We start from the raw sequence: 27,152 nt of genomic DNA, 5'->3' as shown, positions 1-27,152 counted from the left end.
AATCTTACTATATGCTAATTTAAAAAATAAAAACAAAATAAAAAATACAGCTAAGAAAATTTGGGAAGTGGAAGATAGAAAAGAGATGGAGCAAATGGTATGGGCACCAATGACTGCATTTCACAAAACAGAGGGCCCAAACATAATGTCAAATGCTGACCCAAAACAACAGGAGTTCAAAGTGTATTCTTTAAAGTTACACAGTGTGATGGCAAATTTTGTGTGTCAGCTTACTGGGCTAAGGGATCCCCAGATAGCTGGTAAAACATAATTAGAACTACCATATGACCCAGCAATTCCACTCCTGGGTATATATCTGAAAAAAACAAAAACATTAATTCAAAAAGGTACATGCACCCCAACGTTCATAGCAGCATTATTTATAATTGCCAAGATATGGAAGCAATCTAAGTGTCCATCAACAGATGAATGGATAAAGAAGATGTGAGATATATATACATGTATACACACACACACACACACACACACACACACACACACACACACACACACACACACACACACAATGGAATACTACTCAGCCATAAAAAAGAATGAAATTTTACCATTTGCAGCAACATGGATGGACCTGCAGTGTATTATGCTAAGTGAAATAAGTCAGACAAAGATAAATACTGTATAATATCACTTATATGTGGAATCTAAAAAATACAACAAACTAGTGAATATAATGTAAAAGAAGCGGACTCCCAGATATACAGAACAAATTAGTGGTTACCAGTGGGGAGGGAGGGGAGGGGCAGGATAGGGGCAGGAGAGTGGGAGGTACAAACTATTGGGTGTAAGACAGGCTCAAGGATGTATTGTACAACATGAGAAATACAGCCAATATTCTGTAATAACTGTAAATGGAAAGTAACCGTTAAAAATTGTATTAAAGTCTTTTTTTAAATTTACAATTTTGAAAAAAAATTATGTGGAAATGTAAAGAGTCAAATACACCTCCCCAAAAATGAAAAAACAGTAAACAATCAATAGCTAACATAAATAAATAAATAACAGAGAAAGTAGTATAAAATACTATGTAATGTGTCAAAAGAAACAAACAAAAGAAAGAAGGCAGGATTAAGACTATATGGTTCTTTCACCTTTCTCTCTGCCTTTTTCCCTATGTATTTTTTAAACCTCTTGTGTAAAGTTATATTTTTGTTATTAGGAAAATATTTGTTACATCTAGATATATATGGACAAAACGTCAAATATAAGTAAATACTGGAAATTAGGTACTTGTATGCCATAATTTGCAAGAAAAGTATAACTCCTTAGTTCTAGCATTGCCAAACTGAGACTGTTGCTCTCATGCATTCTACAACAAAATTCATTGAACATCTCCTATGGGCAGGGACAGAGCAGGCGGAAGCCAGACACTTGGACATATTACTTGCTGGGTAAGGTTCAGGAATGTGCCAGCAGAGCAGAAACACCTGGAATCTACTCAGTCTACCTTTGGGCCTTGCTGGCACTTATGCAACATACATAGGTCACCTCAAAATGAGTTGAGTTTGCAGCCCCAGGCTTATGTTTCCAACTGACTGCTGAACATCTCCACGTAAGTGTCCCACTAGCACCTTAAACTCAACACATCCAAAACAAACTCACTATCTCCCCCATATCATCCCCCAAATCACACACACACGCGCACACACACATACACACACACACACCTGTGCACCTGTTACTCCTCTTGTGACATGGATCTCAGCAATATCCTTCATGTTAACGACCTCGAAACCAAGAACTCCCTGTATCACACTCTTGACGTTCTATGGTTTGTCAAATTTGTCTACTAGCAACTTTAATTCCAAAGTGTGTCTCAAATTCCTATCACCCTTTCTCGTTCCACCTCCACTTTTTGTGTCCACGTTTCACTTCTCCCCACACCACTTAAACCACAGCTCCCTTAGTAGCAATGGGAGTAGGTCAGCAGCCTTCAGGCGTGCAGGTGAGGGTAGGAAGTCTGAGAGTCATGGATTTAAATGCTCTCATAATACGCCTCTCACTTTAAAAAATCTCCACTCTCTGGTTAACTTTTCATGTTCTTCCTCCAATTTTCTTCTTTAGATCTAGATGAGACATCCACAGAATTAGAATAAAACTCACTTGGCATGGTGTTTAAGGTCTTCTAGAATCTGACCGCAGTCCATGTTTCCACCTTCCACCCCACACATTTTATATCCCACCCACCTGGCCCAGTTCCCCATCCCCTGTATTGGTCATGCGCTTGGTATCTTAAGGTCAAGATTCATGCATTCTCTCTGGATGATATGCCCCTTTCCTCCAACTCTGCCAGTTAAAATCACATTCATCTTCCAAGGCCTAGCTATAAAGCCTCTTCCGGAGAAGCCTAAATTAATCCGAGTCAGAATTAATTCTTTGCTTTTCAACTCATCCACTTATCGTACAATCGCCATACATTTTAGAAGTTTAACCCAGATATGCAGATATCAGCTGAGGTTTCCTGAGCCCTTAAGAGCAGAGCCATTCTTGATGCCCTTGGGAATCCCAATCCCTCCCAAAGATTTCTGCAATTTAAAGGGCTTTTATGCGTCATGGGCCTGCTTGCTTCCAGATTCCCGGCAGCAACCTCGCATCGAGCGCTGGGCATCCCTGGCCCTCACATGGCCGCTCCTCATCCCAATACAGGAGGATTCATTTGGCCCAGCATCCCTAGTCACCCACCTCAAACCAGTGTTCTGGCTCCTCTCTCTCGCTCCCTTCTTAACTATCTTTTCCCTCTGCTCAACCTCTTAGGAACAAAGCAAATTCTTCCCCTTGCTTCGTGTGGTGCTGTTTAGTCATTCTTGTTATTGCTTCATTCCTGCCCTCAAGTTCCACGCCCCGCCCCACCTCTTCATAGTTTATAAAGATATGTTCCCAAAGACAGGTCCCTCCTTAAGAAGAATCCTGGTGCCAGTTGCTGAGATCATATGTTTCACATCTTGATGTGCACATGTCCTCCCCAAGTAAGTTCCTTGAGGCAGAAATTATGTCTTAACCTTTCCAGTGCTCAGCACAACACCTTATATATAATAAACACTGCCCAAAATTCACTAAAATAAAATTAGTTATTTAATGTGAAAATACACTGTGAGTTTAAAATAAAACAAGTATTTTTGTCATGAGAATCACAGGAGGGCCTGCCAGGGCACCGAGGTGTGACTCATACAACATACTCTTATTAATGACACTCCTTGTATATTTTTAATAAAATGGGGCCACCTCAAATCCTCCCTTAAAAATACAGTAGCATCTGTTTCACTGAATGCCAGCAACTCTAGAGGAGAGCAGAAATAGATAGAAGGTCACGACAGCTGCAATGAATCAAGATGAAATGTAGGCTTTCATTGTTCTTAATAATCATCGAAACATCTTTATGACAGTTATGACAGGGAAAGAATTTTGCTTAAATGGAACAGACCTATCATCTGAGGAAGTGAATTATAACAGAATAAATGGGGGTTTATTTTTAGTTCACTTCACTCAACTGAGTTTTTGTTTTACATCTCCTAAAATTAGGCCTGCTGATTGAGGCTATATGCAATCGGAGTGGTGCAACCATCGCTTCTGCAAACTGAGATATCTCTCCGTCTACTGTCCTTCCTTTGCACTGATGGATTGCTTGGCATCTCAGTGAAGTCAACCCCTCACCCCAAGGAAGGGGCTCCAGTCCTGCTTGGGGAAAGGCCATTTAAAGACCACCAGGCTACTGGCACCAGTGATGGCAGCCATTCTTCTTCCAGGCTGAAGTCTGTTCAGATGATGAAGCATCTAGAAGTCACAAGACTCTTTAAGGAACAGAATATCAATGAAGTCAACAAAAACTAACTGCCTTTGATGTGCCAGCTACTACTCTGATCTCTAAGACATTTAATTCCATCTTAAGAACCAATAATACTTGGTATTATTGGCAGAAAATATGACTACATTACATGAATGTAAGACAGTAAAAAACTAACACGTAAACTACGTTTTTAAAATTCTACTAATCTTTGGTACTTATTCTGTTCATTTTGAGTAACAACACTATCAAACGGATGGTTTTCAAGATAAAGAACATTGGACGAAACACAGAATTTAAATCTTGATGAAAAATCAGCTGTTGATAGTGGGGGAGGCTGGGTGTCTGGGGGGCAGGAGGGACGAGGGAATTCTCTGTATTTTCTGAGAACCTAAGACTGCTTAAAAAATAGTCTATTAAATTACTCAGCCATTAAAATAAACGAAACTGAGTTATTTGTAGTGAGGTGGATGGACCTGGAGTCTGTCATACAGAGTGAAGTAAGTCAGAAAGAGAAAAACAAATACCGTATGCTAACACATATACATGGAATCTAAAAAAAAAAAATGGTTCTGAAGAACCTAGGGGCAAGATAGGAATAAAGACGCAGATGCAGAGAATGGACTTGAGGACACGGGGACGGGGAAGGGTAAGCTGGGACGAAGTGAGAGAGTGGCATGGACATATATACACTACCAAATGTAAAACAGATAGCTAGTGGGAAGCAGCCGCATGGCACAGGGAGATCAGCTCGGTGCTTTGTGTCCACCTACAGGGGTGGGGTAGGGAGGGTGGGAGGGAGACGCAAGAGGGAGGGGATACGGGGATATATGTATACATATAGCTGATTCACTTTGTTATACAGCAGAAACTAACATACCATTGTAAAGCAATTATACTCCAATAAAGATGTTAAAAAAAAAGTCTATTAAAAAAAATCAAGTCACATACATACACACACAGATACATTCCAGTGCTTATATGGAAATATTTTAAAGAAAATCGTAATATTAAAGCACTCTAGTCATCAAAGTCATGGTCTAGAGGGGGGTCAAGGAATAGTGGATGCCTCAGATGACACCAATGGCAACAGCTGGTCCCCAGGAGTTGGAGATCTGGAAGGTGTGTTTTACCACTGAATTAGCAGATGCCTGTACAGAACTTTTTGATTTGTTTGGTTAACCAATGAATTAAATACCTGATAAACCAGGAAAAAATATCTGTAGAAGCCAAGTACTGTGGAAAGGGTTTAGGAAACGTTTGCGGAAGCAGAATTTTAAAAGATGGCTGTGTCAACTCTTTGTGGAGCGAGATGGAGCATAATGAAATAGAAATCAAGAAGAATAAATTCATTTATTTATATTTTTCTCAAATAATTGAGAAAAATGGTGTCACGATTATTTTTGAAAAGGAAACAACTTGGTTTAGCTTCTGAAATGCTAGGTTATGAGGAAGTAAAGTTTAATTGCACTACGTCACGGAGCCAGGACAAGAGTGGGGTGGGAGAGGCTCCCAGGGTGCAAAACTGAGGGGGTATGGTAGTGCCTGGAGTGAGTGCCTGGGCGATACCTGCACTGTTTTCCACTTTGGTGAGGAAGGTAGCTATTTTAACATGATCCTTTAATGATCATGGTCTGTTATCACTCAGTTCTGGTTAACCTACACTCTTTTGTCCTTGCTGCAATGGATACACATTACTTTGTATTCCTATCTTTTCATGTGTTTTATCTGAAGGTAGACACCAACAGGCTCCACTGATTTGGGAATCTCACAGCCTAGCACAATGATTTGAAAAAAATACCCCAGACATTAGAGTAACATGCCTAGTGACTGGTGGATTTTAAGATTTACTAATGAAACGTAACTAAAGTAAAAAAAAAAAAAAAGTTATTTCTCAAACTTCTTATACTGCCCACAAGGTTCTTACATGATATGAATCCCACCCCATCTACCTTCTGTCCAAGGGTGTGATCCCATTTTCTATTAAGAGCCAGCAGGGCTTACCCTGGGTCTACCCATCCACTCCAGCCATAACTAAGCCCCATTATTCCAGCAAGAATCAATAACAACAAGGTCCCAAGAAGGGATTTAACAAATGCTGTGCGGCCTGCAAGCAGAGCGATTTGCTTTTTGATGGCTGAAAGACCAACCTATAATGGATGCTAAAACCATCTAAGGTGGCAAGGATTAGACACAGTTCTCCCTATAAGCTTCTAGAAATAGAATTTATCTCTTCATTGATTCTGAAATGCATTACTTGTGCAGCACACTCAGCAGTTTATGTCATCAGGAGCAAAGGCCTTTAAACAAGGTCTTTAGAGCCAGAAGGCCCCTGCTAATCAGAGATTCTGCATTTTCTAAATAGTAGACAAAATAAGACAAAACAGAACAAGTAAGAACAGAACAGAAAAAAAAAGTGGAAAACCTTGGGGGAAAGGATGTGCACACACAGCAGGGAGTGAAGATGCCAGATGCAGATTCTGCCTGGGGGGGACTGACTCTGGAACTAGATTTGCCCCAAGTGACCTTTCCTCCCAGGGTGTTGGAGCAACAGAGAGGACAGAGGAGGGGTGTCACTGATCCGAGGGAGCCGGTGAGCAGTTTCTGCCCCTGCCCACTAATAGAGGCCTTGTGTATTTGTTTGCTAGGGCTGCCATAAGAAAGAACCACAGCCTGGGTGGCTTAAACAACAGAAATTTATTTTCTCACAGTCCTGGAGGCTAGAAGTCCAAGATCCGGGGGTCGGTAGGGTTGGTTTCTTCTGAGGTCTCTCTCCTTGGCTTGCAGATGAGCATCTCCTCCCTGTGTCTTCACAAGGTCTTCCCCGTGTGTGTGTCTGTGTCTTAATCTCTTCTTATAAAGACATTGGTCATACTGGATTAAGGCCTACCCTACTCACCTTATTTAACCTTAGTTTCCTCTTTAAAGACCTATCAGTCACATATGAGTTTGGAGGGGGACACAATTCAGCCCATAACATGTCGGGTCCATGACATGGTGTCAAGGCTGTATAACCATCATCCACTTCCCACTACCGGGTGCCTCTGACATTTACCAGAAAGAACTTGGTAACTGTGAATAAGCAACACGGCTTAGTTGCTTGTTCTGCTTCAGGGTCTTCTTAATGCCTCAGTGGGTCTGAGTTCCTTGTTTGTAAAACAGGACACCCAATTTGTCCCTGACTCATTATAACAGTGTGTCAAGGTCAAACAGATGTTAAAATTAGCCCACTTGTTGTCACATAGCATTATCCATAATGAAACATTAATACTGATAATTACTGGCAGACGTTAATACCGCACATCGGAATGCCACACTCCATATTTCAGCTTCCAATTTCATCTCCCTGAGGATTAAAGAACTGAGCCACAGCTGAAAATTCTTTTGAGGGCCTTAGAATAGTGTTCTATAAATACAGAGAAAATTCTGGGAGGAGCACATCTCTGGTGCAACTTTTAAAATTCTTTTTATGTTGATGTCACCACCAGCAGGTGGCCTGGCTGTGTAAAATGAGCTTTGCCGTCACCATCGAGCGCCAGGGAGGGTGCGCTCTCATTCACTGAATGTGAATTTCCAGAGCAGCGCCCAAGGCCAGGCACCACACTCTGCACTGCTCATTCCATGAAGGGCAAGGCTGGCGCGATCTCTGTCCTTAGGGAGTTTATCAACAGGCAGTGAAGACAGATGATAAACAAATCATCTGAAGTGTAATGATGTTTAAACTTGGCGAGGTGCTTCCCAGACATGAATGTGGCAATGAAATGTGAGCTCTTGTTTTGCAATGACTTCATATGAATTCTAAAGCCAGGGAAATGTGAGGAAAAAGGAAAAAGAGCATCCATATGCACAATAACACCACCAACAACTAACACGTCCACGGTTCTTATTCCCTGCTAAGCACTTGGCGTGTATTATTAATTCATTTAGTCTTCACATCAACACGGTGAAGTAGACAGTATTTTAACAGAGAATAAAACCAAGGCACAGAAAGTTTAAGTAATTTGCCCACACAATTTCCAAAAAAGACACACAGGAAGTCTGGCTCAGAAGTCTTAACCACTATGCTGTGTCGCCTCTAAAAGAAGGGCCACACCAGTCATGCAAAGGCTGCTGTAGAAATCAAAATGTGAGAAGCACTATCAGAGAAGGCCATTCGGGGCTGCCCCAGCCATCTCTGCCATAACCGCAGCCTCAGAGGCAACGCGGTACAAGGGACAGAATGCAGGTCAAAGAGTCCAAGGACCACCAGCTGGGCGACTCTGAGCAAAGATTTAACCTCTCTGTGCCTCAGATTCTTCCTCTATGAATCGGAGGTAAGTACGACAAGCAGATGCTGCCGGTGCCCTGCGCATATCCGCTCAGCCTATCCCAGAGGCTGACTTCACAGTTCCCACACGCGCTAACTGCCTGTTGGTCTCTGCCAGAGGAGTTCCCCAGATGGGAATGCTCGCGCCTGCAGGACTGCTGGAAGTATTGAAAGGAACAAGAGCCCGTAGATAAACCCCCAGCCCCTCGCCCCTCAGTGGCTCAACTCCAGGCAGGCTCTCGGGTGCCCACCTGCAGGAAGCAGCCTGGTTTCCCGCATATTCTTCACGGCTTTCTTCCCTCCACTCTCTTGCTTCCTCACTCCCTTGCCAGAGCCTCTGGGAATCACCTCCCAAATAAACTACTTTAGGCCCACTTGTCTCCAGTCTACTTTGAAGGAAATCCCAAATTAGACAATGATCTGATCCATCTAACTGAGGGTGTGGAAAGGTCAAATGCGACTCCAGGGGAAGGTGTTTGTTCAATTGTCAAGCTGTTTTGAGTAATAATACACAGGCACAATTTTAATTACTGTGGAAAAGTGTCCATGCCAACAAGTGACTGAATGCACTTGCTCTTTTTTTCCAGGTTTGTCCTGCCAACCTGAAACTCAGCCATCATCACGGGTCTGTGGCAGAAACCCCAAATATGGGGTAGTGGGCAACTATATTTGGCAACAAAGAGAACCAGAGGTTTGGTAAAATGCATTGATTCCTGAAGTAAAGAAGGTAAGGGACCCATCACCTGGAAGGTGACAATACACAAAAAGTTACAGAGGGTCGGGGTGGAGGCTGAGGGTTAGTGCTCTGGACATCGAAGCAGAGAGTTAGGGAATTGGGTGCTTGGGCGATTCTTGCTGGTCTTGGTTTTCCTGGGGTCCGGGCCTTAAAGTAACACATTCCAGAATGATGTGTCCTAATACAGCTGCCATATGTCCATTCATTTCACCTAAGAGCTAAACCAAGGGTGCGTGTGCTTTCGTGTGAGTTTAGAGTTTTCATCTGGAATCTCACTGGTTCCTTGTATTCTCCCTAGGAGGCTGGTGAGGTGTGGTCATGTCCCTTTTTCTCCCCCTACCTGACCTCCCTCCATTTTGCACCCGAGAATCCAGTCTTTAAAGAACATGTTTAAACCTTTCGAAGAGCTTTTCTCTTAAGGCATTACCTAGCAACAATTAAAATGAAACAAAGCAAAAGCAAAATGACATAAAATCCACACCGGCCCCACCTCTCTCCCCTCTAGGACTGTCCCAACTGTGCGGCCTGAGAGGTGAAGGGCAGAGAAGTCCAAGGTTACACAGAGGGCATGGGTGAGGCAGATGTGCAAGAAGCTCAGCTCCTGGGGCTCCTGCTTGGAGCCACCTAACCTGCAAGGGCACGTGGCTGGTCTTGCCCACAGACTGCACCCCTATGTGCCAAAGTGCAGCGGGAAGGAACACCGTTGAACTTCACAAAGTTTACTGAGCCTTCCAGGTCAATCATTTGACCACTGCTCTTATCCAAGCCAAACAGACCAAGTGTGCCCTGTTACTAGTGGCAAATCTATGTGCCTTGAACACAAAAGTATATTATTCATGTTAACATAAGTCAGTGGAGGGAGGCCGTGGTCTTGAATGGCCCTGGTGAGGAGAAGCAGCCATGGCTTTTTCCAGATGAGGGGCAGGAATTGCTGTATCAATGAAATAATCTGGTCAAAAAAAGGAGGGTGCTGGCCTAAAGGGATGGGTCCAAGAAGGGAAAGAGGGGCTGCAAGTGTGAGTTTGCATGTGCTGAGAAATTATTGGGATGGAAATGGGAAAACCATTGTGCCAAAGAGAAAATCTTGGACATCAGGAAATGACCCTCCCGTCTTGCTGTGGAGAGCTCTAGGGCAAAGGGAAATTGCCCATCTCTGTCTCTCCATCCCCTTTCTTAGTATCCTCGGGAGGCAGCCTTTCCTGGCACAGAAACTGAAGGCTCCTCGATCAAATCCCACTGAGGTGGATGGAACTGACAAGGCAGGGCCTGGCGTAGCTGGATATGACCAGGGGGCGTTTAGTGTACTCCTGGAGAGAACAGTGTGACACCCAGGGAGCCTGTGCTCTATCCCGGGGTGCAGGGGACGGGGGAGGGGCTGCCACGAGCAGAGCTGCACACTGGGCTGATGTTTTCAAAGTATCATTTCAATTAATTACTTTATCACCCCACAGAGTATTATTACTTCCATGTCACAGGTGAGGAAACAGGTCTAAAAGGATTTGGCCAGGTTCCAGTACCCACTATGCTTGGATCCAGGTCCGTCTGACACAGAAGCCTGTGGCTCTCCCTCACCAGCTCAGGTGTCCTCTCACTGCTCAGGGGTGGCACAGGTGTGCCCACTGGGCACAGTCCTCTCTGCCCCCCTGGAATCACCATTATTATCGGTGGTGACTCTCCACTTTTCCCCATCTCCACTCTAGGTTTCCGCAGTGATTCTCAAGGTGGGGAAGGAGGGTGACATGCTCCCCTGGGTCCGTCCAAATCTCCGTGGTGGCCTTTGCAGAAGTGAGCAAAGATAGGCCATATTTCTAGTGAGCCTTTCTCCTTTAGCAACTGGCTTCCTTTTTTCAAAAAATCCTTTCTATTGGATCCAACAGTGTGCCTTCAGTGAGCATTTTTTAGCAATAGTTGTGAATTAATGGCAAAAAAGCACAACTCATTTACCAGCCCTCAGTTGTGTTTGCACAAGGGGCCCCTGAGCTACAGGACTGGGTAGTACTGGGCCCTTTTGCCCTGTGTGCTGAGTCTCCAGCCTTCAGGGGCGGCTGTACTCCCTTGCTGTCATAGATCTGAGCTTCAGCATTATTGTACATTTTTTTCTGCTAGTCAAACCAATAATATCTTCCAGAAAATCTGACAGTCTGCAATGCCAAAAGGGCTAAAAAAGAAATCTGTATTTCACAGTTGCGAGCTTTAAAAAAGTCCCTGGGTGCCTATGATCTGACCTCTTGAGAATAGCTGCTCACCTGCTCAGGAACCCACAAGGGTTTGTTTTGTTTTTGTTTTCTGTTTTAAGCCATAACACACTTTCCAAGCTATCTCCACGGCCAAAGGTTTTGCCTCAGAGTGGGTTTTAAAGGTCGTTTCCCCTCACCATCCTCAGCAATCCTTCAGCAAACAGCCACAAGAGGCATTTAGTTAGAGAGGAAAGAATGCTGAAGGTGAAAATTTTTCCATATCTGGGTGACCTTGGTGTTGAGAAGAGTTGCCGGCTGGGAAAGTTTTGCTTCAATAATTCCCACCATGTCCTCTGTGCTTCGAGGAGAAAACACCAGCTAGTGGGAGGTGTCCTTGTACCCAGGCAGAGGAGAGTACGTGCAACAGTTTCACAAACCATTGTTAGTTATCTGGTGTTCGCGCTGGGTCTCAAGGTTTATTTAAATAAAAAGTAGCAAGGGAGATTGTGACCGCCAGCTTTACAGTCTCCCTGACACTCCGATTCAAAGTCACCTGTAGCAATTCTAAGTCTTAGGAGGAAAAAAAAAAATTCCATAAATCCACTCAATGATTAGAGATGACACCTTTGCTGGTAGTGGCGCAAAAAACCTTAACATTAATCCCTAGAAAACCAGGAGCCAGATTATGTGGGGGAAGGAGGCAACATAGATAATTTTAAGCAGACATTCTATGCCTACATAGGGCTTACTTTTTTTTAAAATTAAAAAGCATGTACTATTTGGTCTCAAACTCCATTTGAATTAGTGACAGCATGCTATATAATTCCCTCCTTGGTTCTGTTAAATCATCTTTATTTTGCATATTTTGAGGTTGTTGATGTCCATTAATATTTTTATTATGTAACATTAACATAGACAAAAGTTGAGTAGTATAATCAGTCCTCAGGTACCATCATCCAGCTTCAACAATTATCAACTCACAGCCAATCTTGTTCTCTTTACCCTGACCTGCTTTTCCCCTCCAAATCCCTGCTTATTAAAAAACAGATATGCAACATTGTATGATATCAAAGAAAAGAGCTCTTAAAAATGTAGCAATATTATTAAATAAAATTAACTATAATTTCTTCATATCAACCAATATCCCATCAGTGTTCAAATTCCCCTGGTCTAACAGTAGAGTCTTAAATGAAAGTTTGGACCAGGTAGAGAAAGACCAAGACACAGCATTTGAATCTCAGCATCCCCGAGCTTCCCCAAAGCCCAAAGAACATCTTTCTTTGCTTTAGGTAGGGGCTCAGAGCCAGGTGATCTAGAATTCTTGCACAAGCATCACCATTAAATGGTTCTGATGAACCTAGGGGCAGGACAGGAATAAAGATGCAGATGTAGAGAATGGACTTGAGGACATGGGGAGGGCGACGTGAGAGAGTAGCATGGACATATATACACTACCAAATGTAAAATAAATAGCTAGTGGGAAGCAGCTGCATAGCACAGGGAGATCAGCTAGGTGCTTTGTGACCACCTAGAGGGGTGGGATAGGGAGGGTGGGAGGGAGACGCAAGAGGGAGGGGATATGGGGATATATGTACACACACAGCTGATTCACTTTGTTATACAGCAGAAACTAACACAACATTGTAAAGCAATTATACTCCAATAAAGATGTTAAAAAAAAAAAAAAAACAACTTCCAGGGAAATGTGTACCCCTTCCCTAGGCAGGCTCTTGGCCTGATACTGTCAAAGCTGCTTGTAAAATGACAAACCAAATAGCAGCTGAGAAAACAGAGCCTCCTCTAAATGTTTAAAATATTTGAATCAGGCTGCCATTTCACTGGAGTGGATCCTAAAGGACACCTCTGGATCTCCATGTACTCCTCCGTCACAGCTGCAATCCCACTGCTGAGGGCTCATTACTCCCATCTGTGGTTGACTCCACGTACCTCCCACTGGTACCCCATGGACTCAGGCCACTCAACTCAGGGCGAGCCAGTGAGAGGAGAAAAGGCAAACCACCCAGCTGTTCAGATCATGCTACAGGAGCAGGTACCGGCACCCTGGACTTGGAAGCCCTGAAGCCTAGAAGTGATAACCTCTGCCCTCCTATTTGGGGACTATTTTCAGACTGCTGGCCTGACTCCCCACTTTGAAAAACTCGGGCTCCCAGCCTTGATCTTGACTTCTGATGTCTGACCTCCTGTAGCACTGACTGCAGGAGTCTTTGCCCTCAACTTAGTCCCATATCTGGTTACTTGCCCGGTTGTTTCCTGGTCCCTGGGATAAGAGTAGCTGCCATTGACTAAGCAGACACTGGGCAAACAACTGCTTCTCTCGTTATCTTACTAGATTCTCACAACAACCCCATGATCAGTGCATTCAACACATACACGGCGAATGCCTACTACACGCAGGCACTGCTCAGGTGTTGAGGATACACTGAGCAAAACAGACAAAAATCCCTCCCTTCCTGGAACTTCCACTCTAGGGCAGAGCCCTAGGAAGCGGTGGTTATTATTCCCATTTGCAGATGAGGAAACTGAGGCTCAGAGTTGCTAGGTAATTTGCTTGACACCATAGAGCTAATAAACGGCACAGCAGGGATTCAGTTTCCAGTCTGTTGGACTCTATAGCCCACATGCCTTTGTTTTTGTTTTTGAACACACCACACTGCATCATTACGCGATCCCTACTGAAACCGACGGCCTGGTACACTGAGTGCCGAACAGATGGCGACATAGGAACAGACATGCTTTTCACCTTTGTGTTTTAAATACTTTATGTGGTACAGGTGGAATCCTGCTTTCACCAGCTCGAAAACACATTCACACTCCTCCACTGTGAACAGACCTTATTCAGATGGGAATCTATTGTTATCATGTACAAGACAGGTACACTCTGTTGCTTTCCCTGGGTTTTTTAAAAATGTCTTTATGTAAAGCCAAGGTACAAAGTCTATTAGTCTATTCTCTTAGAAACAATAACAAATTGGAAAGGGGAGGATTGTACCAAAGGACATTTTATGGCTTTAGAAATAAAACCCAGGTGTTAACTTGTGCTATCCCTGACCTGAATGTGTTACTTCTGATCTAATATTCTTAGCAAAATGTGAATGTGTTAATGGTGTTCTGACAGGACACAGCATAGAATGTGTCTGGCTTTCAGGGCTTAGACAGGTGGAAGATGTAAAGTAGTGGTTGGTTAGTTCACAGTGGGTTTGCTTTGTGAATTACAATATCTTCACTAAACTCACTAGTTCAGGAAATCATGCTAGGTACTGGGTGCCTACTATGTGCCTAGAACTGACCTTGGCACAGAATCCCTGTCTCGGAGTAACTCACTAATTGCTCACTGGCCCCAAGATCCTCTCATCCCTCGACTCGTCTGTTTAGGAGAGAACCCAAAGCATTGGCAAGACCTAGTGCCCGATGCTCAGAGAAGTAAGCTGAGGAAGATGAAAGGTGACTAATTCAGAGGACAGGAGGGCTCTCTAAAGCTAAGACTTCAAGGGTCCCATATGCAGGAAATACATAATGAAGAAGCAATGCAAGGGACAATGTTCTGGTCTGGGAATAATCAACTATACTTTCAGCACTTCCATGAGTGAGCCCAGTCTTCCCTGGATTCAGGTTCTAAACTCTTCAGAGGCAGAGACTGGGTAATTCCGTGCAGCAAAAGCTCAGTAAATTAGCATGATGGTTTGGTCAAATTTAAGGACACAGTCTGCAGTCACTGAGCCCAGAGGCACTTATTGTCTCCACTGTGTGCCCTGCACCGTTAGCAGAGAGCCTGTTTTCTTGAGTCCATAAAGAGCCCAGCTGTAAACTAAAGACAAGACAAAACTGAGGTATTTTTTGCATTGTACCTGCGTCTTTAATGCTGACTCTCTGCTTTTAAACCATGGGTTTTATTCAGAGGGTATCTTGCAAAATGTTTTTTTTCTATTAAAAAAGGAGAAAAAACCAATAAGCAAGTGAGGGGAAATGATGGAACCATAAAGAAAAGGAAAGAAAAAAAAAAGAAAAGAGCAATCTTAGGAGGAGGCTTGGGGATACAGGAAGAAATCTGGGAGCTCTGTCCTAGGTGTGAGAAAGGGAAGCCATTGATTTCCTGGCTCTTAGATTCAAGGGGTAGGGGTAATCCCTGAGAAGGTCTACATCAAAGGGCAGCTGGTTTAGTGGTTCGGAACAGGGACTCTAGAGCTATTCTGCCAGCATGCAAACCATGGCTTTGCCAGTTACTAGCTGTGTGATCCAGTGTAAGTCACTTCCCCTCCATGCCACAGTTAACTCATCCATGAGAATAACAATAGTACCTGCCTCAAAGGGTTACTGTGAGGATTAATTCAATTATGTGCTAAGCACCTTAGGACAACACAAAGCATACAGTAAGCACTACATAAGTGTTTGATGCTGTGGTCATCAGTGATGCTTATTCCAGCTGTATATATATTTGGAAGCAGTAGAGCACAGAGCAGTAAGGCTCTCAGAGAGCCTAGGGAAGAATCCAGCCTCCACCACTTACTGGCTGTATGACATTGGGCACCTTAGTAACCTCTCTGTGCCTCCGTTTCCTCATCTGTAAAAGGGCACTATCATCCCACCTCACTGGATTGCTGTAAATATGAATTTAGATAATCCTCGTTAAGTGCCTGGCGCAGTACCTGGTATACAATAGCTGTTCAGTAGATGCCTGTTATTATTATTGTAGATCATTATTACATGATCAGTAGGTAAGTGATCATTCATTCCTTTTTCTTTCTTAAAACCTTTTCTTCAATTTATAAAAGTAATAAATGTTCCATGTAGACATTTGAGAAAATGCGGAATCATACAAACAAGAAAACAGAAATCACGCATATGGCCCCCAGATAACCAGCAGTGTTATCATTGTATGTGTACTATTTCCTTACTGTCTTGATCTGAGAGCACACAAATGAGCAGTACACAGAGTTTTGTCTTACAGAGTTGGGACCACATTACCCATATGTAGCCTGCTTTTTCCACTTCATGTTACCTGTCTTTTCATTAAGCATCCTACGAAACATGACTTTTTCTAGCTGCCAACACCCAATGCAAAGATATGCTCGTGCTCCCAAGATCCCAGCACCCCTCACCCGTCGCTTGCAGCTTTCTCGACTGGGTCAGGGCTGGATATCTGATTGCCAGCAACAACCTGATGTTGGTAATTTTTTCTCTTTTATGGCAAGAAAGGAAAGAGCAGTCTGGGGGAAGGGGTACATGGCCCCAAAGAGCGCAGGCTCCAAATCAAGGTGGCCCTCCTCAGTATAACCGTGCATATATGAAAAGACAACCCTTGGGTAGGGGAAGTGGTTCACTGGCAGTTTTTCTAGGAATTGTTAGTTACACTGTAATTGTAAAAGATTTCAAAGGCAAAGAGCCAGCAGATTCCAGTGTAAAATAAAGCTCCAGATAGTAATTGCGGCTACCGAGATGGCTGAGGCTTTCAAGGGCTGCCCTTTGGCCTCCTGGCCCATGGCAGCTTCCTGCCATATCCCTTGGCTCAGACGCTGTGTGAGTGGCTTAGGCTCCTGGGCTCCTATGAAATTTGATAAAGGCCTTTAACAAGCGCTCGCAGGCTTTTCTTGCCAAGTCCCAGGCGTTCTGAGGGCACAATTGCTGCCCCCAGCACACCACTGCAAGCTTCCCCTTTTTTTCCTGCCATCCCTCCTACCTGACAGCTGTGAAAAAGAAACACATTTAAATACCGTGCTGAATGGCCCTTTGGAAGTATGAGTGGCAGGTCCTGACACACCTCTCTTGCAGACCAAGTAAATCTGCTGCAGACTGCCTCGTTTTTTCACTGAAGCCCTGTTACTGCTTGCGGGTACAAACCGGCAGAGGAGAAAGGGAGAATCTCATTCTTAAAATTACTTGAAGACAAACATGCACTTTTGCAAACTGTTTTAAGCAAGGACCAAATGTCAACTTAGTACTATCCTAATAGCTTGGCCTAATGCAATAGACTTTTCCTTGTCCCAGTGGCCACTGTCAACCCTGGGTAAATGTCCCCAATCCTTCATTAGTGACACTAATCAAAGCACCAGAATGTCACGAGAATCTGAGTGACAGTATTTAAGGTTTTTTAAGCCTCTCATTATTCTAAATGCACCAGTCAACATGCAAATTACCGTTTCCAGAATATAGGGTAATACGCAATTCTACTGAGCCCCCTTCCACCTACGGCCCCCGACCCCTGCCTTTTTTTTTTTTAACCACAGCAAACGCAAAACTCCAAAAGAGGCTCTTATGGGGCTTCAGATACCACTTCATTTTCCACATTTTCTTTCACAGATTGACATGTTTTTTATACCACATGAGCTCCTGCATCCTAGAGATGGTGGGAAAACCTCCCAATGTAAGCCTCAGATGGTATTTCCTGACACTGGGAAGTCTACCTCACCCATGAATCACGCAATCCTTACACTGCAAGGAGAAAAATCATCTCACTGAGTTTCCTGAACTCAAACAAAGACTCTGGCAAAGAGTAATGAGGGAACAGAACCGTGAGGGGCCACAATATGCTTCTCATTGTAATTTCCCTCCAGCACTTTATTAAATGTTACCCCTGGAACAGGCAGGCAGAGGAGTACCTGGACCCATGGTGTCTTTCTACTTAGAGTTTTGCTTATCATGGAAAATAAATGATTATCAAGCCAGTTTTCCTTTTGATTTTAAATAATAAGACAGAGGTCTCCCCTAGAAGTACTGTTGCCTCCTTGGGATATTTAAGCTTGAACAGCAACATTAAAAAATAATGCTATAAAACTTTACAAATCTTCTTTTAGGCTTTGCCTAGGCAACCCAACTCCAAAGAATTTATCATCTGGTCAGAGACCCATAGAGTCCCTTCCTCTTTTGTAGACAATGTTACACAATTGTGGCAAAAAAAAAAAAAGAGAAATCACCAGGCCCTCAAGGAGCTCCTTCTCACATCTTGGACACTACCAAGGGGCCAAAGTAGATTTGAAAACAAAAGCTCAGTAAAAATTTTGCTGCATTTCAAATATCAAATCCATTGTATTTTCTTTAGATTTTTTAAAAAAAGTTACATCGTGTAACCAAAGCAACAATAATTTCATTATAAGTGGACCAATGTACCATGTGGGCAATTTTGATATTGATTCTGGATTTCAAAGGGATGAGACAAAGGAGTAGTGCTCAAAAGACAGGGAAATAGGGGCAAGAAAAGAAGGGAAACCACATGACAAGGGCTGTCTGGCTTTCACTTAGAGTGTGCTTCAGAATTTTAGCAAGGCCCATCAGCCCTTTTCTCGGTTCCAAAGGATGCACATCAGGGAGAGGAGATGAGGATGGGAGGGGCAGGAAGGGGAGAGGTTAGGAGGGAAAAATCAAAAAACTTTTAGCCTTGGTCTAATCCCCAGATCTTCCAGAGCTCAGGTGAAGCCTGATCGGACATATCACACAAAATGCCCCCTCCTTGCAAAGATTACATATAATAAAATCTGCCATGCTGGTCCATAAGCGTAGATGTTTAAAGTCCTGAACACTGCTTATGAAGAGTTTAACTCCATTTCCTAATGCTACTTACACAGATATTCATTCAGTCATGCATCCATTCATCCATTCATTCAATGAGTAGCTATTGTGAGCCAGGCACTAGGGACAGAAAAGACCACAGAACAGAAAATGTGGCCCCCAGTCAAATAAAAACTAACTTAAAAACTGATAACTGCTATGAAGGAGGGGTTTAAAAGTATGTTATGAATGCCAGTGTGGGGTGTGAGGAAATGATGCTTCAAGGAAGGGATATCTGAGCTGAGCTGAGCAGAAAGAGCTTTCCAAGCAGAAGGAACAGCCATGCTAAAGTCCTGAAGTAGAAGACATGTGGGGAGAGGGGCACCATATGAGGTCTGAGAGGTAGGCAGGGGCCGGGTCATGCAAGTGGAGCGGCCTACAGTTAAGAGGGGGATGGGAAGTCCTTGAAAAGTGATGGGGAAGGGGACATGATCTGATGCAAGTGTACCAAGATCACTGGCTGCTGGTGACAAAAGGAAGGCTGAATGAAGCCAGCTATCTTGTAGGACACGTGTTGGCAAACCTCTTCCGTAAAGGGCCAGATAGTAAGTATTTTAGGCCTTGTGGGCCAAGAGGCAAAATCATGGATGTTCTGTAAGTACGATACAGCAAAAAAGAAAACAAATTTCCACAAAATTTTTATTGATGAAATTCAAAACAAAATAATAATAATTGAATATAATTTTGAAAACACAGGTCAACTAGTGAGATGAAAAGAATTCTTTGGGGGGAGACAAGTTGTTTAATTGGTGCTCTGTCACTGTAGCATAAAAGCAGCCAGAGACAATATGTAAATGAATAAGCATTGCTGTGGTCCAATAAAACTTTGTTTATGGACTAAAATTTGAATTTCATATATTTTTCATATGCACAAAATATTATTTTTCTTTTGATTTTTTTCAATCACTTGAAAATGTAAAAACCATTCTTAGCTCGAGAGCTGTACCAAAACTGGACCGTGGGCTCTGCTCTAGTTTGCCAACCTCTGTCGCAGAAGGTCCCACATTCTGGATGTGCCTAGTTGCTTTCTCAAAGAACACTAATTTTTGGCAGGTCACTGCAGGGTGATGCTATGTATTTCTTGTTGCATCACAGCAAAAGGCCGTGTAAAGGTCATTCTATGACAGGTGACACTTTGATCCCTGTTAAAGGTACATTTTCCCCTTTGTAATTAGAAGTAATCTGTGGGTGACACTTGGGATCCTGTGAACATCCTGTTCTATAAAACATTTCCCTAAGTGGTTTTAGGTTTCATGAATGATCCTTGCCTGAATCAATTATTATACTGGGAGTACAAAATAATTTTGATATGATTTTCAGTGCTACCTAGAATACTGTTTTGTGGATTACATAATCATTTTTTATTGAATCTTCTGGTTTTAAATATTTAGATTGTTTCCTTTCTTTCTTTTTTATTGCTATCACAATAATGCTCTCATTAATAATCTATAGCTAAATATTTCTGTACACTATGATGAGTTACTGAAAGGAAATTACTTGAAGTGAAACTAGGTCATTGAGTACAACAACTTTTTAAAGGGACTTAATCCATATTAACAAATTGTGTTTTAGGGGATTGTACCAATATTTGCTCCTATTAAGAGGTATAAGTGCCTGGTATAATAAATGACTATATAGGTCACCTGGAAAATAATTGTTAGAACCAAAAGAACCTAAAGCCCATCCACCATGCCACAGACTTCTTGAATCAAATCATCCAACCTTGTGTACAGTGGGGGTGGGTAAATGGAAAGGGGGCAATGGATGTGCCTGTAGCAGTACATAAATAAATAAACCATAAAAAAAAAATGTTATAAGTGCCTGGTTCCTAACACTCCAGGCAACATTTAAAAAGTACCACCACCAAACTGATAGATGAAAATGATTTCTCATTATTTTAATTTGTGCTTATTCAATTATAGTGAGGTTGAAACATTTGTATTTCTTCTGCCTGGTCATATCCTGGGCCCATTTTCTACTCATCCTTTCCATATTGATCCCTAAGAGCTCTTTATATGCTCAGGTTGTTCATTCTTTGCCTATAATATGCACTGTAAATATTTTTCCCAGATTGTAGAAAAATGCGTCTTAAAAAAATATTAAAGGACTTCCCTGCTGGCACAGTGGTTAAGAATCCGCCTGCCAATGCAGGGGACATGGGTTCGAGCCCTGGTCCGGGAAGATCCCACATGCTACGGAGCAACTAAACCCCGTGAGCCACAACTACTAAGCCTGCACTCTAGAGCCCACGAGCCACAACTACTGAGCCCATGTGCCACAACTACTGAAGCCCACGTGCCTAGAGCCCATGCTCCGCAACAAAGAGAAGCCACCGCAATGAGAAGCCTGTGCACCACAACGAAGAGTAGCCCCTGCTCGCCACAACCAGAGAAAGCCCGCACGCAGCAACGAAGACCCAATGCAGCCAAAAATAAATAAATGAATAAATTTTTAAAAAATAAAATTAAAATTTACATGGTTATTTTCCTCCTAAATTGATCAGTTCCTCCATGAGATAGGTAGCAAAAAAAAAAAGAAAAAATTTAGGAATGGGGGAGGGAATGCAAGAGTTATCCAAATGCAGAATTATTTTTGTTTATTATGAACTTAAGCATATTAAAAGAAAAAGACTCCCTAATGAAATTTAAAATTTTATTATCAGCATTCAAAATTCTCTTCTGGTCTTTCCTACTTATTACATATATAGCTGATTTCATGATGCAAAAAACATGCATTGTTTTTAATTCATCATTCCATATCTACTTTCCATTATCAGCACAGTTATAAATGTAATTTTTAATTAACACTTTAACATAATGCAATTTTTAATTAACAGCATGACAATACAGTTCATTTAGTTCTCATAAACCATTTAAGATCTAATTTTTCACTAGAATAAATAGCTTTGCTGTGCACATCCTGTATAAATTCTTTTTTGGTTCCTTTAGTGTTAAATTCTTAAGTCAGTCTCAAAAATAAAACTACTTGATTACCAGGGGAAAAGGTGATATATTCAGGCTTATTGTTTTTTGTCAGAGAACACTCCGGAAAGACTCATTCAACATTTGTTGAGTCCCAGGTTGAGTCCCAGGTATGTCACCAGCAATGTTTAAAAGAGTTTATTTCCCCAAGTCCCCAACAATATGGGTTTTGATAAGTTTATTTATTCTGGCTAAGTTTATGGGCGTACTGTGGTATTGGGAGTTACTTTAAGTTGTGCTTCTTCAGGCCCAGCAAGTCTGTGTGAGACCCACATTATAGTTCCATGTATGCTTCTTTCACTTATAAACTGTTCATCTCCATGCCTTCTTTGTGTCAAATTCGGCAGTGGAAATTCAGTATTGATTCCTATTCTTTCTATATATTGGCCAGAGAGCTTTCAGGTGTAACTCACATTATGTGCTTTCCTTCCGCTCTCCTCAAGGGCAAGGGCCAAGTTTCAGGAAGGTGTATGCCCCAGCACTTCAGATATGGTCAGTGTGCCACGCTAACGTCATGGGGGTGACATATGACCTCAGGCATTCCCTCGCTCTCACCAAGGCTGGTGACTGTGCAGCAGGACCGCAGACCCTCCCTTCATAACCTATACTCCCGTGGTCATGTCATCCACGCATCTGTGGAGAGGTGTGCACCCCGGGGGCAGGATAGCGGGTGAGGCTCTACTCCTGGCCCCAAGTGTCAATGGTACTAAGGGTGAGAAGCCCTGTTGTAAAACAAAATAACCACTCTCTGTGCCTCTCCTAAGCCCAAACCAAACTATTAAACCAAGAGAGACAACACAAAGAGAAATAGACTGAATTCAGTCTTGGGCAGATAGGGAGATTTCATTTAGAGATTTATATTTCGTTGTGGCATTTCATATGATACTCCTCTTACTTGGTCCCAGAACCTGGCAACTGAAGCCCAAGCTACTGTTAGCAACATCCAGATCACACACTGGAACTTGACTTTGAGCACGCCTCCTTGGCTATGCACTTCATCGTGGCCTCCCTCCCCTCTGAGGTTTCCCGTGAGATGGAAGAGTCGATTAGGGAGACTCGGGAAGCCTGTATCGAGCAGCAGGAATTAGAAGAGAAATCATGTAGATGAGGCTGAGGTAGAGGGTGGGAGCTGCCAAAGAACAGGGAGGGAAATACCTGGCCAGGCTGGTTTGGAATTAGACCCTGGAGCCGTAGAGCCAGCTACCAAAGATGCCGCCTGCCATAGAGGAGATGGGTGCTGGCTGATTCTGAACATTTAAAACCTGCTCAAGTGTATTCAAGTAAACCAGACTGAAAAAAAAAACCCAGGTCTTACCGGGGGCGCTGATGGTGGGGGAGGCGGAGGAGGCCCCAGCTGGGGGGGAGGTGGAGGCAGAGGTGGCAGTGGCGGTGGCAGTGGCATATGTCACAGCGTGGGTGTTTCTTCCTTAGGAATGGTCCCAGGAGAATGGTCTCTGCTCTGGAAAGGAGAAAAGGGTGAGTTTAAACTTGGATGTCTTTATTCACGCACAGGTAATACACGTCATGCAGGCATACAAATGTTATAGGTAGTTTAATTCCTTCACTTGTCCGTTCATTCATTCATTCTTTCTTCTTTCAATAAATACTGAGTGCCCACTGTGAGGCAGGCATCGTGTCAAGTGCTGGAGACTGAAAGAAGTAGCCAGATTTTAGAGAGAATTAGGTGACAAAACTGATAAAATTTAGCTATTTATGTCTCACTATAAACAGAACATATTAATATATAAATAGCAACACTTTACTCCAAAATGAGTATTGCAAGTAACAGATTCTACCTCTTTAAGCATTAAACTTTTATCATTTTGGATGCAATTTAAAAATATTCTGCACATACCCCCATTTTCCTAAGCAGAGCAAATGGAATGAAATTTAACCTTTTCTGAATGTGGCAGGCTCAACGGTTACTCATGTTGCCAGCCTCCAGCCAGGTTTATACAGGCATTAGCTATTTTCCTGCTTCCTTCTCTGCTGTCACTCTTAACTCTGCTTGCTGTTTTTCTGTTGTTGTTTCTATACAGTCATCTGCGTGGGGTCATGACACTTCTCAGCAAAGACTTTACATCTGGTATTTGCTACATGGAGGGCTTTGGGGCATGATTCTGCAAAAAATGGTTATGTCCCAAAGAGTTAAAATTGTAGGATGTCTGATCTCCAGATAAATATGGCATTGCTCTGTAGAGTGTGTGCTTGTATGCATAGGTTTGTATATGGATTTGTGTTTTAAAATCTATTTCAAGACACACTGCAAAGACTTAAAACCTATACTGCAGAAAATCCCCAACAGTTTACAAAAATGAGGAAAACCTAGAGAATCTAAAAACAATTTAAGCAGAAACAGAAATAAACCTCAGACTTAGGCAAGGGTAATTTTGTGTTCTTTCTGTCCTTCTGGTCACTGGAAGGCTGGAGCAAGTCCTGTACCTCTGTTTCTTCAATGCTAAAATCCTACTTCATTTGTATTACTCTATTTTTTTTTTTTTAACTGTACGAAGGGCCTTTACTGTTTGCAACAGGAGGTGGAAGAGGAGGGGATGTAACAGCTCTGGCTGCTGGGGCAGCTCCATAGACTCAGTTGCTGCCCTCCTGTATTATTCTGTGTTAATATTCTGATCTCCTAGAGGCAAAAAGCAATTATGTAAAGTGGTACTTTATTCTTACCACAGTCCACTGGATTTTGCTTGCTTAATATATACTAGTTTTCTTTACCTTTTTAAATAGTGGCTATTATGTGGCAGGCTAATCACATTAATTTCCACAACAATCCTCTAAAGTCGGTAGTTTATTCCCAACTTTATAGGTAGGGAAAATGACATTCTGAGACACTAAGTAGTTTACCCAAAGTCATACACAGCTGGTAACTGGTAGACCTGGGATTGGAACCCAGCCAGGCTTATCAGGCTCTCACGTCCAGGCTCTTTTCAAAGTGATTTTTGTTTTAAATTATGGTAAAATATACATAACATAAAATGTATCATTTTAACAATTTTAAAGTATGCAATTCAGTGGTGTCAAGTACAGTCATCACCACTATCCATTCCAGAACTTTTTTTATCATTCCAAACAGAAACTCTGTACCCATTAAACAATAATTCCCCATTCCTCCTCCCTCCAAACCCTGGTAACCTCTGCTCTACTTCCTGTTACTGTGAATTTGCTTATTCTAGGTACTTTAAATAAGTGGAATCATACAATATTTGTCCTTTTGTATCTGACTTACTACTCTTGACATAATGCCTTCAGAGTTTATTCATGTTGTCGCATGTACCAGAATTTCATTCGTCATTACTCAATTATATGTATATGCCACATTTTGTTTATCCATTCATCTGTCGATGGACACTTGGGTTGTTTCTACCTTTTGGGTATCTTGACTAATGCTACTATGAACACTGGTGTACAAATATCTCTTCAAGACCCTGCTTTCAATTCGTTTGGACATATACATAGGAATGGAATTGCTGGATCATACGGTACTGGCCTGTTTTAGAATCCCCTAAAATGGTATAGATATTTTGAATGGCATAAAATATATGCATAAGTTCAATTCTGGGGAGAAAGAGTCCATGATAGTTTTCCTAAGAGTTCCAAAGAGGTGCATGAGCTGATCATTATAGAAGACCACAATTGTCCTATAAAGTATTCCCCTGAAAGAAGGGGCTTGATAATTACTATGTCACCGCCTCTTTCCTTGATAGTAAAACTAGGACAGAAAGACTGAAAAAAAAAAACACTCATCAGAGTCCACAGCATTAAAACTATAGTAAAATTGGGCAGAGATCCCAGAGGACAGTAAGTACTTCTTCCAGGTAGCATCAGTATTCTTTTATTACATAATCTAATACACACAGTAACATAGGGTCAGACAAAGTTGGCATTTTACTGGCTGAATGCTAAAGCAAGTTGGATGTGAGCCCACAAATTAGTTGAAACAAATATAAATGATCAGTTGTTTGTATTTTAACACTTTCTTTCATAGCAGGTGTTGGGTATATTCTTTATATGATCCTTAATTCAGTGGCAAAATAATTTCAGTCAAAAATTTACAGCAGGGAATAAAGGGTTGGCTCAAGTATTAATAGAACAAGAAAAAAATATGGTCTCATTATATAAGGATTTTATCTTTTAACTAAGACACATGAGAGCAGACAGACTTGCTTCCCTTGGTGCAGAATGGTAATGGGTTCAGAAGAGTAACTCACAAAACTTAAATGTCTCTTTCCTAAGGGTTTTGCCATTTATCCAAAGAAAAATGACTGTAGGAAATAATTTTAAGGAGAAGTGTGGCACAACTATTCATGTAACCCCTCAGCACACAGATCATATTTTCCAGCCTCCTTTACAGTTAGGTGTGACCATGTGACTAAGCTCTGGCCAACAGAATGAAGGCAGAAGTGATGCGCTCTATCTCTAGGCTGGCGCATAAAGACTTTCCATACACTACTTTTCTGTCTTCCTCCATCCACTGGCTGGAAGCAAAGGTTCTACTGTGGGCAGAGCCACAGATGTAATGAGTCTGGGTCCCTGACTCACCATTTTAAGGCCATCTGCCAAACACCTGATTAGACTTTACATTCATGAAAAATAAACTTCTGTGTTAAGCCATGGAGAGTTTGGAGTTAATTTGTTATAGCCACTGATATTTAACCAACCTAATATGGAACTAAATTGAATAGAACGGATTCTCTTTTTCCTTTTTCTTTTTTCAAATTTTTTAATTTTTAAAAAATTTTATTGGAGTATAGTTGATTTACAATGTTGTGTTAGTTTCAGGTGTACAGCAAATGAATCAGTTATACAAATACATATATCCACTCTTTTTTAGATCCTTTTCCCATATAGGTCATTACAGAGTATTGAGTAGAGTTCCCTGTGCTATATAGTAGGTCCTTATTAGTTATCTATTTTATATATAGTAGTGTGTATATATCAATCCCAATCTTCCAATTTATCCCTCCCCCCCTTACCCCCTGGTAACCGTAAGTTTAGAGCTGATTTTCATTATTCATGGTAGCTAAGTTCTTTACAGTTGCCATGAACACTGCATTAGCAAATACCTGAACCATTGCTCCTAGGAGAGACAAAGGGTTAGGCCCATGTGAGCCCCTGGTCACAAGATTTTTGTCAGCTGATTAATATATAACTTTGTTTTATATATTAGTGTTTCTGATTAAAGATACCATGTTTAATATAGATTGTTAATTCGTTAATATTATAACTCATGCCTGAACAAAGCTTATCTAACATACATATTTTCTCCATAAGGCAAATCACAGCCTTCCTGTGTTCAAGAACACTAGGCAGCACTACAGCACTATACCTGGGGCGGGGGGGCCACTGAAGCGAACTCACCAACAATAAGCACAATAATTTGAAAAACATGGCACTAAATAGAATATGAAAAGGACACTTGTTTACAATGTGAGAGCTGGAACGAGAAGGCAGAGTGCTGCTCGTTCAACCTCAGCTGGGAACGTGTGTGTGACGCGACTCGAGCTTCTCCCCTCCCTGTGCATGTCTGTGAATAACCGTGAAGTCACCTCCGACTATTGACTTTGGGGTTACAAATAAAGTT

General features: G+C 42.1%; 2 protein-coding genes across 5 annotated transcripts in view; one reads left to right on the top strand and one right to left on the bottom strand.

Moving 5' to 3' along the window:
- SCRN1 (secernin 1) overlaps positions 1–15,058 on the top strand; it is a 118,887-nt gene extending 103,829 nt beyond the window's left edge. Inside the window, exon 9 of the mRNA XM_082472020.1 lies at positions 8,693–15,058. The gene's annotated coding sequence lies outside the window, so the exon portion shown is untranslated. The remainder of the gene's footprint in view (positions 1–8,692) is intronic.
- WIPF3 (WAS/WASL interacting protein family member 3) overlaps positions 1–27,152 on the bottom strand; it is a 90,653-nt gene that overhangs the window by 42,764 nt on the left and 20,737 nt on the right. For all 4 annotated transcript variants that reach the window (XM_082471982.1, XM_082471979.1, XM_082471980.1 and 1 more), the window contains exon 2: positions 22,875–23,018. In XM_082471982.1, the coding sequence (XP_082328108.1) occupies positions 22,875–22,961 (87 nt within the window). In that variant the 5' untranslated portion in view covers positions 22,962–23,018. The remainder of the gene's footprint in view (positions 1–22,874; positions 23,019–27,152) is intronic.

This window comes from Balaenoptera physalus (genome assembly GCF_965194825.1).
Source record: "Balaenoptera physalus genome assembly, chromosome: 8".
Classification (NCBI taxonomy): Eukaryota; Metazoa; Chordata; class Mammalia; order Artiodactyla; family Balaenopteridae; genus Balaenoptera; species Balaenoptera physalus.
The sequence above is the reverse complement of the archived record's forward strand: the minus strand, read 5'-3'. Positions and strand labels throughout refer to the sequence as shown.